The following is a 19,649-nucleotide window of genomic DNA, read 5'->3' as shown; positions in this document are numbered from 1 at the left end:
ATGCATATGTTATATATAGATAAAAAATAAAATTTATTTCAGAATTTAAGTCTATAATTCTCAGAAATGTAAATATGTCATCCTTAAAATGAGTCATTTTCATTGGTCAGGATATAAAAGCTCCCAAAGCTTTAGAGAGAATTATTGCTTTTGCACAACTACTTTTTCATTTCCAACCGTACTTCCTATGAAAGACATTGTGATTAGAAAAGCAATGGGTCTCATTTTTATTTGCGTCTTTTCAGTTTTCATTCTCAGCTTGCAAGTTTAATATTCAGAAGAGCAAAGAGGGAATAGGAACGGTGGTAACGTGGAAAGTGGGAATCAGGAACAGCTTTACCATGGAGGCCACTTTTTGTGAATCTACTCTGGGTAAGATCAAGTGTCCTCATTCATGACTGTCAGAGCTTTAAACCAAAGAGACGTTTTTAATGTAAGATTAATAGTGTAGGCAACTGGATCGTGAGCACTTTCTTCCTGCTTAGATACATACTGATATCTAATCAATTCTATAGATAGGATGAATAAACAGACTCCCACTATATATCTCTATCATCATTTTCCTTTGTTTAGAAAAGGAAGTTTTAGCACATACATAGAATACCTAATTGGTTGTTTCATGAACTAATCTTTAATTGCTTGTTTGGGGTTTTTGTTTTTGTTTTAGAAGGGGTTCCTACAGATGACTCTAATGATTTCAAGAAAAAGCAATGCTCATAATTAAAATATCAGAATAGAAATATCTTTAGTAGATTTGCCATTTTTAAGGCAAACTTAGACTGGACTTTGTTTTTGTTTTTTGTCAATTTGTATTTTAATTGGTTCCTTGAACTAAAAAGTGTACCCTAGTTCCATTTAAGAAAGCTTTCAGTCACATTTAACATTATCCTTAGAATGCCCCATATTAAGGTAATTGTCACATTATTAGAAAATGTATCAACTCAAAGGAAAGTGCTGGAAATCCACACTTGTAACTTCTGGCTAGTTTTTAAAGCACCTTGAAATTCTTATAACACTATTAATGATGATGAAAGCATTAAAATATTTACCCAGGTTTTTCTCTAAGTGATAACTAGGGTGCTTATAACTGGTAACCAAGTATTCTATAACTTTCTTACTGAATTTTCTTCTGCTTTGCAACACAGACTAATCTGTATTAAGTCACCTTTGGTCCAGGTGGTGGAGAAGGAACAAGGGAAAGCAATAAGCTGTTAAATGACCTGTCCCAGTGTAGAAAAGCCAAAGGACAGAATACGGAATCATATCAGATGTTTTGTTTACACTTTGTTGGGCAACTTAGGCCTACCTGCTAAGAAAATATGTTTAAGTCACCTTCAAGGGTGGCTAAACTTATTGATGTTTTAGGTAATAAAAGAGGCATTCATTTCAACACAAAAGACTTGGAGTCGATGGGGTATCATTTTTGTGATTCTCTCTTGGACTACTGTGATCCAGACCGAACCAAGGTAAGTAAAGTCCATTTGATGATACATCAGACTCCAGTCTCTCAGATAACATAACCTGCCTATGGGCCTACAGCAGTTTGTTCCTTTTAATATCCTAACAGTGTTCAGTGTTTTTTGTACTTGATGTTCCAGGTATCTATAAATATTCAGTTTAATTAGGAAATAGTTATTTTATAATTAACTCATCTATCATTTTCCCCTAGTATTATCAGTGCCTGAAAGAATTAGAAGAAATGGAAAAACATATAAACTTGGAAGAAGTCCTTGATGATTCAGATACTTCTCTGAAAGAAATTACATTGGATCTAGAGTCTAGGTAAGTCAGGATGGTGGTAGTAATGTAATTTGCTGTGCTGTTCTACTGATACTATGCTCTTTATAATAATATGAGTATGTAATTTTCAGTCTGTACTGAAAATCCTGGCTATAGGTGGAGGAAAATTTTTCCCATGCACATTACTTTAGCCAGACCCCATCAAGACTTCATTTATTCATTTATTTAGATGATATTAATTGAGCACCCACTACGTACTGTATATGAAAGACATATTCAAATTGTTTTTAATGCTGTCATTACCCACAGAGAACTGACACACTTATAGAGATGCCATATAAATAATCTAAGTTAGTGAATAATAAGTGCAAAATTTAATGCCAAGGGAATGTTATTGGAAGAAGGAAGGTGCTAATTTTAGTGCAGTTCCTATAGGAAAAGCAGAACAAATGTTTGATTCTTCCAATTTATTTATAAATTTTCAGACTTTGAGTTAGTGCCCCTGTATTGTTTGCAGATAGAGAGTATCATTTTGAACTCAGATTTGTTTATATTTGATGTGTTCCAATCAGTTTCAGTCATCATTCTTCTAATACTCTTATAATGCCTAGAACTACCAAACATCTATACCACCTTTGTAAACATTCTTCTTATAATTAGAACTATTTCTACCATTCCAATAAGATAATAAAGTAAAAGTAACAGTTGAAATCTTAAAATACCACCAAAACATTCTGTAAATTAAAATAATTTATTATTTTTTGTAGTAGCCATGGCTCTGACAGTTCAGAATCCAGTGACTCTCAGACTGAGCTTCTCAAGTTAAGTTCTCAGGTACGACTGAAAATTTCTGCCTATGATATGGATATGCCAAATAAGTACTCTTCTTATTATGACTAACAATCAGGCAAAAAAAAAGTTTGCAGTTGTATAATTATTGTATATCATAATTGTTATTTTCTTACTATGTACCATATCCTTAAATCATAGAATTTTCTAACCTTAGGGCTTTTTAATACTCTTGCTTATTGATGAGAACAGTTAAAATCCAGAGAGATTAAATTACATTTCAAAAGCCACACCGCTTGTTAATGAGAGTTGGTAGCATAACATACATCACCTGACTGCTAGTCCTATATTCATTCATTCATTCATTCATTCATTTAACAACTATGTACTGAGCTCCAACTATGTGCTTGGGAATAGAGCAGTGAACAAAACAAGACAAAAATCCCTCCCTCTGTAACTTATATTCTAGTTAGTAAGTAAAATATCTGATGTGTTAGATGATCAGAAGTGCCCAAGGAGGAGATAAGAGCAGGAGGATTAGGGAGTTCAGGTGGTATTAGTACTGAATGTTTGTGCCCCCACCCCAACCCTGACCTCCAATGTGACGGTGTTAGGAGGTGACCAAGACAAGCTTAGACAGTATTCTATTGGTACCTGTTAGAAAATGCTGATATTGCCATTAAAGGACTTCTGCAGGTGATTGTGGAGAAAGCTCAGAAAGGAAGAGAGTGGGAGAGTAAGTGTCCATCTTTTTAGACAATACAAGTAATCATGTACAGATAAGGTCTCAGAAATGAAGAACACGTTACTGGACAATGGACAAAAAGCAGTCCTTGCTATAAAATGGTAAAGAACTTGGCTGAACTGTGTTTGTGTTCTAGTGTTTTGTGCAAGGTAGAACTTGTGAGTGATAAAATTGTATATTTAGCTGAGGAGATATCTAAGCAAAGTGTTGAAGGAGTGGCTTGGTTCCTCCTGATTGCATACAGTTAAATGCAAGAAGAGATAAGTGAACTGAAGAAGGAATTGTCAAGCAAAAAGGACCCAGAACATTGAAATCTGGAAAATTCTCAGCCCATCCATAATCCAAAGAATGAGAATGTGTGTTCAGAATAGAACAGTTAAGTGTGTGGAGAACCAACCATTTGATAAGGAGATGAGTGTGGGTATGAAGCATGGAACTAATCAGCCACCCCAGCAGGAAAACTGCCAGTTTGAACTGAAGGGGAGAGCCACAATTTTTAAATGTTACACTCCATTTATAGTTATTATAAAATATTGGCTATATTCCCCATGTTGTACAATTATCCTTGTAGCTTATTTTATACATAATAGTTTGTACCTCTTAATTCCCCACCCCTGTAATGCCCCTCCCCCCTTCCCTCTTCCCTCTGGTAACCACTAGTTGTCTATACCTGTGAGTGTGCTGCTTTTTTGTTATATTCACTAGTTTGTTGTATTTTTTAGATTTCACATATAAGTGATATCATTCAGTATTTGTTTTTCTGACTTATTTCACTTATCATAATACCCCTCAAGTCCATCCATGTTGCTGCAAATGGCAAAATTTCATTCTTTTTTTTGGCTGAGTAGTATTCCAGTGTGTGTGTGTGTGTGTACACACACACACACACACACACACTTACATACACGTCATCTTTATCCATTCATCTGTTAACGGACACTTCCTTAGGTTGCTTCCATATCTTGGCAATTGTAAATAATGCTGCTGTGAACATTGGGATGGATGTATCTTTTCAAATGAGGGGTCTTGTTTTTTTCAGATATATACCCAGGAGTGGAATTGCTGGGTCATATGGTAGTTCTGTTTTTGAGAAACCTCCATACTGTTTTCCATAGTGGATCCACCAATTTACATTCTCATCGATAGTGTATGAGGGTTCCTTTTTTTTTTTTTTTTTGTGGTATGCAGGCCTCTCACTGTTGTGGCCTCTCCCGTTGCTGAGCGCAGGCTCAGCGGCCATGGCTCATGGGCCTAGCCGCTCCACGGCATGTGGGATCTTCCCAGACTGGGGTACGAACTCATGTCCCCTGCATCAGCAGGCAGACTCTCAACCACTGCGCCACCAGGAAAGCCCTATTTGTGTTCTTTTTGATGATAGCCATTCTGAGAGGTGTGAGGTGATATCTCATTGTGGTTTTGATTTGCATTTCCCTAATGATTAGCAGTGTTGAGCATCTTTTCATGTACCTGTTGGCCATCTGCATTTTCTCTTTGGAAAAATGTCTCTTTAGTTCTTCTGCCCATTTTTTAATTGGGTGGTATGGATTTTTGTTTGCTTGTTTGTTCTTTTTCTTTCTTTTTTGGTTGTGTGGCATGTGGGATCTTAGTTCCCTGACCAGGGATCAAGCCCGTGCCCGCTGTGGTAGAAGTGTGGAGTCTTAACCACTGGGCCACCAGGGAAGTCCTGGGTTGTTTTTTTGATGTTGAGTCATATGAGCGGTTTATATATGTTGGATGTTAACCCCTTATCAATCATATCATTTGCAAATAGTTTCTCCCATTCAGTAGGCTTTTTGTTTTGTTTATGGTTTCCTTTGCTGTGCAAAAGATTTTAAGTTTAAATAGGTCCCATTTGTTTATTTTTGCTTTTATTTCCTTTGCTTTAAAAGATAGATCCAAAAAAAATTGCTACAATTCATGTCAGTGTTCTGCCTATGTTTTCCTCTACGAGTTTTATGGTTTCCAGTCTTACATTTAGGTCTCTAATCCATTTTGACTTTATTTTTGTATATGGTATTAGTGAATGTTCTAATTTCATTTTTTACATGTAGCTGTACAGTTTTCCCACCCCCACTTGGTGAAGAGATTCTTTTCTCCATTGTATATTCTTGCCTCCTTTGTCATAGATTAATTGAGCATAAGTGTGTGGGTTTATTTCTGGGCTCTCTATTCTGTTCCATTGATGTTTGTTTATTTTTGTGCTAGTACCATACTGTTTTGATTAATGTGGCTTTGTAGTATAGTCTGAAGTCAGGGAGTGTGATTCCTCCAGCTCTGTTCTTTCTCAAGATTGTTTTGGCTGTTGGGTTTTTCATGTTTCCATATAAATTTTTAAAATATTTGTTCTAGTTCTGTGAAAAATGCCATTGGTATTTTGATAGGGATTGCATTGAATCTGTAGATTGCCTTGATCTTTCCATCTGTTTGTGTCATGAAGACAAATTTTCAAAAGCCCTGAAGGTGACTAAGAGATCATCAGGGCCATTAACACTAGGTTTTAACAGGGCAGACGGCTTCCAATAGAGGCCATGGAGGTGAGCCGCCTGGAGCTGTGCACTGTGGTGTGGGCAGAGTCCGGACAGAGAGCCAGGCATGAGTAGCACCCTGCCAAGCTGTTGGCGTGCTGTTGCCACCCTAGTGGGTCCAGAAGGCAGAGCACTGGGACAAGAGGATTATTCTTGACCATTAAGATCTCATTGAATCTGCTTTACTAGGTTTTGAGCTTGCTTGGGACCCATTCCCCATCCTTCTTTCCTTTTTCTCCCTTTTGCAATGGGAATGTCTTAGCCTATGCCTGTCCCACAGTTGTATTTTGGAAGCACATAACTTGATTGGTTTCATGGGTTCACAACTGGACAGGAAATTTACCTCAGGATGAATCATATTTTGAGTCTCATCCATATCTGATTTAGATGTTATTGAGATAAGACTTTGGAGTTTAGAGTTGATGCTGGAATTAGTTAAGACGTTAGGGGTTGCTGGGATGGGATGAATGAATTTTGCATGTGAGAATGACATGAATCTGAGGGGATTAGGGGTGGAATGCTATGGTCTAGATATTTCTGTCCCCCAAAGTCATATGTTGAAATTATAATGCCCCATATTATGGTACAAGAAGGTGGGGCCTTTGGGAGGTGATTATGTCATGAGGGCAGAGCCCTCTGAATGGGATTAGTGCCTTATAAAAGAGGCTCCAGAGAGATCCCTAGCCCCTTCTGCCTTGTGAGGATACAACAAGCAGTCTGCAACCCAAAAGAAAGCTCTCATCTGACCATACTGGCACCCTCATCTCAACCTTCCAGCCTCCAGAACTATGAGAAATATATGTCCCTTATTTATTAGCCACACAGTTGGAGGTATTTTGTTATAACAGGTGAATGGACCAAGACAGATGTTGTATTCATTTTCTATTGCTGAGTAACTAATTACCCCAAATTTTAGCAGCTTTAAACAAAAAACGTTTATTATCACATAGTTCCTGTGGGTCCGGAATCCAGGAGTGGCTTATCTGGTTCCTTTATCTAAGGTCTCTGAAAAGACTGCAGTGAAAGTAGCCTAATCTCAGAAGCAGAATCCCATTACTTTTGCCATATACCATTCAGTAGAAGTAAGTCACTAGGTTTAGCCCAGTGACCTAGGATTACAGAAGGGTATGAATACTAAAAGATGGGCAACATCAGAGGTCATCTTAGAGATTGTCTACCACAGATGTAAAAGCCATTACTTTGATTTGACATTTGCCTCAAGGCTATGTTGAAGCCAACCTACAAATTCTAGAATTTGGGGCTGTTTTCCCTCTCAATTCAGTTTTTTTATCCACATTTTTTGAGCTGATTTCTTTCTTGTAGCACACCTTATCAAATAAAGCTAGCAACAACCAACTCATAGTCTAAACTTCCTGCCTCAAAATCTCTTTGCCCAATGACTCAGTTCTGTTATGTACATTTTCTGTCTTTCACACTGTCACAGAAGATAGTTTTACTGAATGTATCACCTCTACATAACTTGTGTCACTATTTTTCTAGGTTCCTATAACCACCTGTTGTTATTCAGTCACAAAGCCAATGACTGCCACATAATTTAGGTTTTTATTAGGACAGCATTCTATTTCTAGGTATCAGTTTCAACACTATTCATATTTTATTCATTAAAACAAAATTCTCAGAGAATCTCAGTAGCTTATAATAGCAAATACCTATTTTCCTGTTCATGGATCATCTATGGCTCTACTGGGCTAATAGGAGGTCAGTTGAACTTATATCCAGACTGTGGGTTGTTTCAGATCTATTCTACATTTCTTCCTCCCCCCACCCCAAGACCAGCAGCCAGTTAGGGTACGTTCTGCTCATGGTAAATCACAAGAGTTCAGGAGGGCACGCCAAACCATGAAAGTATGTTTAAAGTCCCTGTTTCTCATTCCACTGGCTAAATCAAGTCATATATCCAAATCTAACATAATGGAATAGGAAGGGTAAAAATTTGGGAACAATCCAGGGGGATCTATTCCCGGGGTAGGTACTAGAAGTGCAAAGGCCATGAGAAAGGAGCATGTCTGTCATCTTCTAGGAAGACCAAGGAGGCTAATTTGGGTAGAGAAGACTGAAAAAGAAGAACAGTGGTAAGAGATAAAGTGAGATAGGTGTTGGAAGTTGAGGGGGACAAATCATGTAAAACCTGGCTTAGGACTTCACTTTTTACTCTAAGTGAGTCTGGAGAGTTTTGGTCAGAGGAGTGACATGATGTGCTTTAAGTGTCAGCAAGGTCACTTTGGGTGTTGTTTTGAGAGTAGAATGATGAACCACAAGGGGAGACCATTTAAGGGGCTACTGCAGTTATCCAGGCAAGAAAAAGTGGTGGCTGGACCAAGGTGGTAGCCGTAGAGAGGATGAGAAGTGATCAGATTTTAGATATATCTGACAGAGTCTAGAGAATTTGCTGATGGCTTGGGTGTGAGTTTGAACAATAAAAAGGAGAGCTAGAGGTCTCCAGAATTCTAGGCCTGAGCAACTGAAGATGGAGCTTCCACTTACTGACATGGGGACTATTTTCTTCTCTTCCTACTAAATCATGTTCTGAAGGTATGTATCAGGACTCCATCCATTGCAAGGAACAAAAAACTCTTCAAAAAAAATGGCTTAGCTGGGGTCTCCTGGTGGCGCAGTGGTTGAGAGTCCACCTGCCGATGCAGGGGACACGGGTTCATGCCCCGGTCCGGGAAGATCCCACATGCCGCGGAGCGGCTGGGCCTGTGAGCCATGGCTGCTGAGCCTGCACATCCGGAGCCTGTGCTCCGCAACGGGAGAGGCCACAACAGTGAGAGGCCCACGTACCGCAAATTTAAAAAAAAAAAAAAGGCTTAGCTGAAAGGGGAATTGGTTGGCTTAGTAAGGGAAAAAGTCTAGGGATGACACTGGCTTTAGCCATGGCTTAAATAAGGAGCTCAAAGGATATCACTAGGATTCGAAGTTTTTTCCCCATTTTAATGTCATTTCTGCCTCTTCTGGGTTGGTTCCATTCTCAAACTCTCCTCTCTTGCTGGCGAAATGGAATTCCAGCCTCACATTCTCACAACTGTAAGTCTGGTAGATACCCTCTTTTCCAGTAGCCCCCTCAAAAACATAGAGTTTGATTCTTTTATTGTAGTAAAAATACACATAACATTTACCATCTTAGCCATTTTTAAGTGTACACTTCAGTGGTATTAAGTACATTCACATTGTTGTACAACCATCACCACCATCCCATAACTCTTGTCATCTTCAAAAACTGAAATTCTATACCCATTAATAACTCCCCATTCTCTGCCCCCCTGGCCCTTGGAAACCACTGTATACTTTCTTTCTTCATGATTTTGACTACACTAAGTACCTCATGTAAGTAGAGTCATACAGTATTTGTCTTTTTGTGATTGGTTTATTTCATCTAGCATAATGTCCTCAAGGTTCATCCATGTTGTAGCATGTTTCAGAATTTCTTTCCTTTATGAGGCTGAATAATATTCTATTGTACGTCTATACCACATTTTGCTAATCCATTCTTCCATCAATGGACACCAGGGTTGCTTTCACATTTTAGCTATTGAATTGAATAATACTGCTATGTACATGATTGTACAGATGTCTCTTCAAGACGTTGCTTTTCATTCTCTTGGTTATATACCCTAAAATGAAATTGCTGGATCATATGGTAATTCTACTTTTAATTTTTTGAGGAACCTCCATACTGTTTTTCACAGCAGCTATACCATTTTACATTCCCATCAACAGTGCACACAGGCTCTGATTTTTCTACATGCTTGACAGCACTTGTTATTTTCTGGGTTTTTTTTTTTTTTTTTAAATAATGGCCATTCTAACAGGTGTGAGGTGATATCTCACTGTGGCTTTGATTTGCATTGCCCTAATGGTTAGTGATATTGAGCATCTATTTATATGCCTATTGGCCATTCATATATTTTCTTTGGAGAAATGTCTATTCAAGTCCTTGGCCCATTTCTGAATTGGTTTGTTTATTGTTGTTGTTGAGTTTTAGGAGTTCTTTATATATTCTGGACATTAATCCCTTATCAGGTATGTGATTTGCAAATATTTCTCCCATTCTGTATTTTGCCTTTTTACTCTCTGAATACTGTCTGTGATGCACAAAATTTTTAAATTGTCATTAAGTTCAGTTTGTCTATTTTTCTTTTTTAAACCTTTGCCTTTAGTGTCATATCCAATATATCATTGACAAATCCAATGTCATGAAGCTTTTGCTCTATGTTTTCTTCTAAGATATTTATTGTTTTAAGTATTACATTTAGGCCCTTGATCAATTTTGAGTTAATTTTTGTATAAGGTGCTAGGTAAGGGTCCAACTTCATTCTTTTGCAACTCGATATCCAGTTTTCCCAGCACGATTTGATGAAAGACTGTTCTTTCCCTGTTGAATATTTTAGCACCCTTGTCAAAAATCACTTGACCATATATGCAAAGATTTATTCATGGGCTCTCTATTCTGTCCATTAGTCTATATGTCTGTCTTCATACCAGTACCACATTGTCTTGATTACTGTAGAAATGTAGTAAGTTTTGAAATCAGGAAGTGTGAACCCTCTAATTTCCTTCTCCCTTTTCAAGATTATTTTGGCATTCAGAGTTCCTTGAGATTCCATATAAATTTTAGAATCAATTTTTCTATTTCTGCAAAAAATATCATTGGGATTTTGCTAGGGATTGCATTGAATCCATAGATTGCTTTGGGCAGTATTGGCATTTTAATAATATTAATAAGTCTTCTAATCCATGAAAAAGGGATGTGTTTATATTTATTTATGTCTTCTTTAATTTCTTTCAGCAATGTTTTGTAGTTTCCGTTACACAGTTCTTTCACCTCCTTGGTTAATTCCTAACTATTCTATTCTTTTTGATGTTCTTATACATGGAATTGTTTTTGTAATTTCCTTTCTTATCTTTCATTATTTGTTTATAGAAATGCAACTGTTTTTGTGTGTTGAGTTTGTATCCTGATACTTTGCTGAATTAATGTATCAGTTCAAACAGGTTTTTTGTGGACTCTAGGGTTTTTAAATATATCATCTGCAAACAGAGATCATTTTACTTCTTCCTTTCCAATTTGGATGCCTTTTATTTCTTCTTCTTGCTTAATTGCTAGGGCTTGAACTTCCAATACTATGTTGAATGGAAGTGATGAAAGCAGACACCCTAGCCTTGTTCCTGATCTTAGAGGAGGTGCTTTTTGGTCTTTCACCATTGAGTGTGATGTTTGCTGTAGGTTTTTTATAGATGGCTTTTATTATGGTGAGATAGTTTCCTTCTATGCCTAGTTTGTTGAGTTTTTTTAAATCATGAAAGGGTGTTGAGTTTTGTCAGATGCCTTTTCTGCATTAATTGAGATGGTCATGTGTTTTTTTCCTCCATTCTATTGATTTGGTGTATTACATTGATCAATTTTCATATGTTAAAACTATCCTTGCATTCCAGATATAAATCCTATTTGGTCATGGTGTAAATCCTTTTAATATGCTGCTGAATTTGGTTTGCTATTATTTTGTTGAGGATTTTTGCATCAGTGTTCATAAGGGATATTGGTCTATAATTTTCTTGTAGTGTCTTTTTCTGGCTTTTGTATCACAGTAATGCTGGCCTTACAGAGTGAGTTAGGAAATGTTCCTTCCTCTTCAGTTTTTTGGAAAAGTTTGAGAAAGATCAGCATTAGTTTTTTAAATATTTGGTGGAATTCACCCAAGAAACTGTCAGGTCCAGGGCTTTATTTTTGGTTGGGAGAATTTTCATTACTGATTCAATCTCCTCAACTAGTTATATATAGGTCTACTCATATTTTCTATTTCTGCATGAGATAGTCTTGGTAAATTCTGTGTTTCTAGTAATTTGTCCATTTCATCTAGGTTATCTAATTTATTGGCATACACTTGTTTGCAATACTCTTATAATCCTTTCTATTTCTGTAGAATTGGTAGTAATATCTCTACTTTCATTTCTGATTTTAGTAATTTAACTTTTTTTCTTAGTCCATTTAGCTAAAGGTTTGTCAATTTTGTTGATCTTTTCAAAGAATTAACTTTTGGTTTCATTGATTTTCTATTTCATTTATCTCTGCTCTAATCCTTATTACTTCCTTCCTCTTCTGTCTGTGGATTTAATTTTTTCTTCTTTTTCTAGTTCCTTAAGTTTAAAGTTAGGTTACTGACTTGAGATCTTTAGTTTTTGAATGTGTTTATAGTTATAAATTTCCCCCTTAGCATTACTTTCACTGTGTCCCATAAATTTTGCTCTGTTGTGTTTTCATTTTCATTCAACTCTCTAAGTATTTCCTAGTTTCTCTTGTTTCTCTTGTGACTTCTTTGATTCATTGACTGTTTAAAAGTGTATGTATAATTTCCACAATTTTTTGAACATTTTATTTTTCCTTTTGTTATTTCTAACTTTATTCCATTGTGGTAAGAAAAGATACTTTGTATGATATCTATCTTTTAAAATCTATTAAAACTTAATTGGTGGTCTAACATATGTTCTGTCCTGGAAAATGTCCTATATATGCACTTGAGAAGAATGTGTGTTCTATTTTTGGGTGGTGTTCTGTATATGTCTGTTAAGTTTCAATGGCTCATTGTGTTAAGTCCTTTTTCCTTATATACCTTCTGTCTGACTGGTCTCCCTATTGTAAGTGGCGTATTGAAGTCTCCTATTATATTGTAGAACTGTCTATTTCTCCCTTCAATTCGGTCAGTTTTTGCTTCATACATTTTGATGGTCTGTCATTAGGTATGTAAATGTTTATAATTAATTGTTATGTCTTCTTGCTGTATTGAATCTTTTAACATATCCTTTTTAAAGTAGTTTCTAGTAACATTTTTAAATTTAAAGTCTATTTTGTCTAATAGAGCCACTCCTGCCCTCTTTTGGTTACTATTTGCATAGAATATCTCTTTCCTTCCTTTCACTTTCAACCAGTTTGTGTCTTTGGATCTCAGTGAGTCTTTTATAGACTGAATATAGTTGGATCGTGTGTTTTTTATCCATTCTGACAGTGTCTGTCTTCTGATTGGAAAGTTTAATCCATTTACAATGAAAATAATTACTGATAAAAAGAGACTCCTGTCTCTGTGCTGTTTTCTATATGCCTTAGAGTATTTTTGTCGGTCATTTCCTGCATTCCTGTCTTCTTTTGTGTTTAGTTGATTTTTTGTGGTGAAATGTTTAAATTCCTTTCTTACTTCCTTTTGTGTATATTCTATAGGCGTTTCTTTGTTGTCACCAGGGGGATTACATTTAATATCCTGAAGTTATAACACTCTAATTTGATACAGCTTAACTTCAAAACATACAAAAACTCTGTTCCTTTACAGCTGCACTCCCAGGCTTTCAGTTGTATATGTCACCAAATTACGTAGTTATATGTTGTGGGCCCAAAAACATAAACTAATAATTCTTTAAGTGTATTAGTCTCTTAAATTATGTAATAAATAAGGTTTAGAGTTACAGACCAAAGTGACAGTAGTCTAATACTAATTTTACACTAATAAATGCTATTTTTTCTTTAAATGTTTTTCTCTTAAATCATGTAGACAACAAAAAATTCAGTTTGAAACTATTGTTACAATAGTACTTACTAGCTTTTATAATTTCCCGTGTATTTAACTTCACTGAGACCTTTATTTTTCTCTACAGCTTCAATTTACTATCATTTCACCTTGCAGAAATCCCTTGGGCATTTCTTTCAAGGCATGTCAAATGGTCACAAACTCCCTCAGCTTTTGTTCATCTGGAAATGTCTTTAATTCCTACCTAACTTTTGAAGGACAGTTCTGCTGTTTTTTGGGTTTCTTCCCTATTTTGCACTGTGTTCTGGCTTCCAAAGTTTCTGATGAGAAATCTGGTAATGATCTTATTGAGGATCCCTTGCATGTAATAATTTGCTTCTCTCTTAATGCTGTCAAAAGTCTCTCTTTGACTTTGAAAGTTTATGTGACTTACTGTGGGTTTTTAAATTTCATCTTACTTGGAGTTCACTGAGCTTCTTTGATATTTACCTTCCTGTCTTTCATCAAATTTGGGACGTTTTCAGGCATTATTTCTTTACTCCTTGGCATTTGTGGGTTGCTGACTTCTCCAGCTCTAAGGCTGGTATGCATGAGGCAAAAAGAAAACACATGAAACTACTCACTATCATGCTCCTCTTCCGCTGCTGAAGTCCCTCATCATCTGCCTTCTTCTTTCCACCTTTTAGAGCCTCTTGTGTGTATTTGGTCTGTAATACCCAGGGTATTAGTTGTACTTAGTGGAAAGAAGAGGACGAGTACTTCATCTTCCTAGAAGTGGAAGTCTTAAGATAGTTTTACGTCTGCATACATACATACTATCTTTGATATATTGATTAAATAATGATTTTAAATATGATTCTCTTACCTAGATAAAAAACAAGAAAAAACATCTGAAAACAAAGAAGGAAAGAAACTCTACCACAGCAAGCCATCAGAGAAGAGCAAGAGGTAAATATTCATTGATATGGTGTTAACAGTCGTTGAAAAAAAAACAAGAATGGCAAATTATTTCCTCTTATACCCAGGAAGACGTCATGATTTTTCCCCAGGTAAAATTAATGATTAAAATTTTGCTCATATTATTTACTGTTTATAAAAATACAAAAGAATCTTGACAGATGAGAGGTGGGTCTTATTACGGTGCTATATTTAAATTTCACTTATACTTACCTTACTTGGAAAAGTATTTGAGGCATCTTACAAAGATGTATCCAGGAGAGCAAGAAGAAATAAATTAAAACTAAGAAAAATTAATGGGAAAACAAGAGTATAAAATAGATGGTACTGAGAGATTGCCTTCCATCATGATAGCATGAGGATCTCTGCAAACCCACTCACCAGCAAAAATCAGAGAAAATTATTTTTTTAAAAAAACAAAAATTTAAAGTTTCTGGAAATGGTCCTAAGGGCATACAGCAAATGAAAAATCATCTGTTCGGGAAAATCTACTAAAATTGGGTACAAACAAAAAAACAACCAACAGGAAACCAGTGAGAGCCTGGGGTATTTGAATCAAGACTCTCCACACCCTGCCCCCCAGATTCCAGCTCAATGATACTCTACTCCAGGAGAGTGCAGCCAAGGACACAGGGTCCGCTTTCCCCACAGATGCCAGCCAGAGGGCTATCTTCCCAGGAAGGGCAGGGCTTGCACATTTCTTATCCTGTCTCCAGCTGCCTGCTGTTGAAGTGAAGTTCCAGGTAAGTGCAGTCAGGAGGTGGGGGCTCCCTTCTTTCTACGCAGACCCCACTCTTGAAAAGAAGGCTCCACACTTTGTGTGCTACATCACTGAAAATATTTTGGTCCTAATCACCCGTCTTGGATTGTGAGGTGTTGGTTCCACACTGGAAGAGGCAAATAGAGAAGACCTGAGGCTCCTGCCCTCCTTCCACCTACATCTTAGCTCCTAAAGTGGGGTACCACTGAGAGAAGAGTGCCACTGTCCCCACTCTCAGCTCCAGAGACACATCAGAAATTTTGCATAAGTGCATTAAGATGGCAGAGTAGGAGGATGTGGAGCTCACTTTCCCTCAAAAACACATCTACATGTGGCACAGTTCTCACAGCAAACTAACTGGAAACTGGCAAAAGATCTCTCATACAACCAAAGCTGCAAGAAACATCCCCATGTCATTGGGTACGATGGGAAAAAAAAGGCATCAAGACACAAGACGCCCCTGGGAGGTATCTGTGAAGGAGGGAGGGTCCACACAGGCAGGCCCTCACCCTGGGAACCCCATGACTGCTAGGAACTCCACCAGGACATACAGAGGGACTGGAGGGGCCTGGACTCTGATCTCAAGCCGTGTACATGTGCTGGCTTGCTATCAGTCAGGGCAGAAAGAGACTAGAGCTGATGGCTGCCACTTCATCACACTTCCCAGCCTGAAGCACATGCCAGGTGGGGCAGCTAGTATGTGCAGTGGCTAGGCACTGAATCTCGGGTTTGTGTGCCCTGGGAGTGAACTCAATCTAGCTGCACAGAGACAGCCCAGAGCGTCTGGGGTGTGGCCCAGGCCAAACCTCAGAGCCCATTGTCAGTACCTGCACTGCAGAGCACAAGTCTGCCATTGGAGCCCATCATCAGCATATGCACGGTGGGACACAGGTACGGTGGCAGCGGACTTCGTTGGCATACATACCACGTGGCATCACAGAATCGCATGTCTCTGGCAGACAGCCCCTGGGGAGGAATACACAGTGGTTCCTTTCCCTGTGAGAGTGCTCTGGTTCTTCCCACCTCACACCCCAGCTTGGAGCTGGATTGTGGGTGGACAGGTCCTGGGAGAGCAGCCCCAGGCAGCAGCACAATGACCTCAATTCCTGCAGCCACAACACCCCAGCTCCCAGCACCAGCCTAGCACTAGGTCTGGGATAAACACAACAGAGAAACGGACAAGACCTTGGGCTGCTTCTGGGAAGAACTGTGGATGCCTTCAGTGGTGGCACATAGGTCTGCTATGACTACATGGGCCTCACTTGCTTCGGCACTCACCTTTTGCAGCAGAGCACATACTTAAGGGCAACAGAGTCTTACTGAGCCCAACTTTCAGGGCTTCTACTCCAACAACCGGGGAGCAGACCCCACCCCCAGCAAGGCTCTGACAGCCACAGAGCAAAGAGGAGGCCCCACCCAAAATCCAGTGCAGGCTCTGGACAACACACCACCAATCCCATCCCCTATCAAGGGGATAATGGCCAGCATACTCTGAGGAAAGATGTGGCTAGCATCCATACCAAAACTAGCCCTCACACCAAAAATATTGAACTCACACATTCTATACAGGGACACTCTCACATAAAAGCACCCCTTCAAGACAACAGTAGCTGTTTCTCCTAAATTCAGAGGCAGAGAAAGTTAAGTAAAATGAAAAAGAAGGAGAGGAACTGTTCCCAATTAAAAAAATAAGAGATATCCCCTGAATAAACAAATCATGAAACAGACCTCAGTGGTCTATTACACCCTGAGTTCAAACAGGAGTTAATAAAAATGCTAAAGGAATTAAGAAAGATTATCAACAGAAAGGCAGATCACTGTAACAAGGAACTAGAAACTATAAAAAGGGACCAATCAAAATTAGACAAGTCAATTGCCAAGATAAGAACCAATCTACAAGCAATGAATAGCAAACTAAGCGCCACAGAAGAATGAACAACTGATCTGGAAGACAGAATAATGGAAATCAGTCAGAACAGCAGACAGAAAGACAAATGAAAACAGAAAAGTGAAAGCCATATACGAGATCTATGGGATAACATAAAGCATGCCAACCTACACATGATATTGGTTCCAGAAGGAGAAGAAAGAGAGAAGGGGATCGAAAATGTAATCTAAAGAAGGAAACGGATATCCAGGTACAGGAAGCACAGATGGTCCCAAAGAAGATGAACACAAACAGACCCACACCAAGACATATTGGAATTAAAATGGCAAAAGATAAAGAGAGGATTCTAAAGGCAGATAGAGAAAAGCAGTCAGTTACAAGGCAACCCCCATAAGACTATCAGCGTATTTCTCCGCAGAAACTGTGCAGGTCAGAAGGCAGTGGCATGATATATTCAAAGTCCTGAAAGAGAAAACCCTGCCCCCTGGGATACTCTACCCAGCAAGATTATAATTTAGACCAGGAGGAGAGAGAAAGAATTTCTCAGACAAGCAAAAACTAAAAGAATACAGCAATACTAAGCCTAACCTAAAAGAAATATTGAAAGGTCTTCTCTAGATAGAAAAGAAGCAAGTATCTATAGGAAAGGGAAAATCACAATAGGAAAGGCAAATACATAAAAGGATTGAAGATCACTTAAGTCAGTACATAGATTAAAAAACAATCCAAAAAATTGTAAAAATGATTAAAACTACAATTAACAGTAGAAGGATAAGGATGTAAAATAGGACATCAAAATCACAAAATGTAGGGAATGGGAGTATAATAATGAAGATCTTTTAGAATGTGTTTGAACTTGTATGACTATCAGTCTAAAGCAAGTAGATATGGTTAACATACTTGAAAACCAGGGTAACCAAACATCAAAAAGGTACAGTAGAGTCACAGAAACCCAAAAGAAAGGAACTCAAGCATAATACAAAAGAAATCCATCAAACCACAAAAGGGAAAACAAAGAAGAAATGAACGGAGAAGTACAAAAACTGGAAAAAAAGGTTTAAAATGGCAATAAGTACATACCTATCAATAATTACTTTAAATGTCAATGGACTAAATTCTCATCAAAAGACACAGAGTGGCAGATTGGATAAAAAAATCAAGAACCTACAATATGCGGCCCACAAGTACAATATGCTGCCTACAAGACTCACTTTAGGGCAAAAGACACACAGGTTGAAAGTGAGGGGATGGAAAAGGATATTTCATGCAAATGAAAACAATAAGAAAGCAGGGGTAGCAATACTCGTATCTGACAAAGTAGACTTTAAAACAAAGTAGTCTTTAAAACATAAAGACAGAGAAGGACATTATATAATGATAAAAGGAGCAATACAAGAAGAGGATATTACACTTGATAACATAAATGTACCCAATATAGGAGCACCTAAATACATAAATAGCAGCAGACATAAAGGAAGAGACTGACAGGAATACAATAATAGTAGGAGACTTTAACACCCCACTGACATCAATGGACAGATCTTCTAGACAGAAAATCAGTAAGGCAGCAGAGATGCTAAATGACACAACAGACCAAATATTTTTCCTTGGTCAGGGGAACCAGGTAAAACAGATAGCTCCTAATGTCTTCCCAAAATAAATGACTTAATTTGCAACAGATCCTGGAGAAATTCAAGCTTAACAGCATTCTCAGAAACAGCAGAAGTAGAGTAAAAGGCAATTCGGAGAAGATTGGTAGATCCATTGGAGAAACAGGCTAAACTTGTAGGCTGGCTAGTTCACCAGAGAGAACTGTAGGGAGGGGAACAGCTGGGAGGAGTCTGAGGTGGCATCAGAACAAATCTGAAACCCTGACCTAGGAAACTGTTCCTTTGGAGCCCAAATTTGATTGGATTAGTCTGTAGGGCAATTTATGCCCCAGGGCACTGTTGAAAACAATAGATCTATTAGCCAGAAATTAGTGGAATTTAACAGCGGGGTGTGTGATCAGGGAAGGTGTCAAAGACAACCCTGCCAAAACCACTGCCTTCCCAGAGAGAGTGGGGCACAACCAAGTCTGCACCCGTCAGGGAGCAAATTAGAGGTTTAACACTTCAGGGGGTAATGGACTTCGCTAAAATACACCAGCCAGTCACTAAAGAAACAAATACATACATAACAATAAATAGCTCCAGAAGGTATGGAAGGGGTAGCAGGGAAAGATTAGTACCCAGAGTTCAACAGAATTGTCTAGTTGGAAAATAAGCCTGACAAACACAGACGAAGGACAACATCCCTAGTTGATGCGATCCAAAAAATCATCCTTGGAGCCAATCAATCAATCTTTCAAGCATCTGTTACCTGCAGAGAGCCCAGAAGTTGAAGACCTGAGTACCAGACTTAGAAGATTTCTACTCAGATGTTTCTGGAGTTTAATAACAGTGATCCAGTGGGAAATTTAAAGTTAGCAGTCACAAGTTCATTCAGCAGATACTGAGCACCAAATACACTGTCATCTGCTAAATGTGGATTGAATTAACGGAATCTAATTTCCCAAGAACTCCTGAAATTTTTTCTCTTTTCCTCCTTTATTATTTACTAATAATCTTTGGCAGAAAGAGTGAACAGTATCATCTTAACTGAGGTTAATGCCTGAGGTCAACTTAAGTTCATGCTCTTGAACTATTTCTTACTTTAAATGATTGCT

General features: G+C 38.0%; 2 protein-coding genes across 7 annotated transcripts in view; one reads left to right on the top strand and one right to left on the bottom strand.

The window, feature by feature from the left end:
* The window catches only part of CYREN (cell cycle regulator of NHEJ), a 136,239-nt gene that overhangs the window by 51,740 nt on the left and 64,850 nt on the right, over positions 1-19,649 (bottom strand). For 2 of the 6 annotated variants that reach the window (XM_060305285.1, XM_060305284.1), the window contains exons 4-6: positions 15,882-16,020; positions 14,508-14,533; positions 13,961-14,105 (exon numbers count right to left, since the gene is read on the bottom strand). In XM_060305285.1, coding sequence (XP_060161268.1) covers positions 13,995-14,105; positions 14,508-14,533; positions 15,882-16,020 — 276 coding nt within the window. In that variant the 3' untranslated portion in view covers positions 13,961-13,994. The other 4 variants (XM_060305287.1, XM_060305286.1, XM_060305289.1 and 1 more) reach the window with 4 other exon arrangements.
* The window catches only part of AGBL3 (AGBL carboxypeptidase 3), a 90,384-nt gene that overhangs the window by 49,111 nt on the left and 21,624 nt on the right, over positions 1-19,649 (top strand). The window contains 5 exon segments of the mRNA XM_030853903.2: positions 246-372; positions 1,366-1,466; positions 1,670-1,782; positions 2,508-2,574; positions 14,207-14,285. Coding sequence (XP_030709763.1) covers positions 246-372; positions 1,366-1,466; positions 1,670-1,782; positions 2,508-2,574; positions 14,207-14,285 — 487 coding nt within the window.

Source organism: Globicephala melas, chromosome 9 (genome assembly GCF_963455315.2).
Source record: "Globicephala melas chromosome 9, mGloMel1.2, whole genome shotgun sequence".
NCBI lineage: Eukaryota > Metazoa > Chordata > Mammalia > Artiodactyla > Delphinidae > Globicephala > Globicephala melas.
Note: the sequence above shows the minus strand (reverse complement) of the source record. Positions and strands in the feature narration are given on the sequence as shown.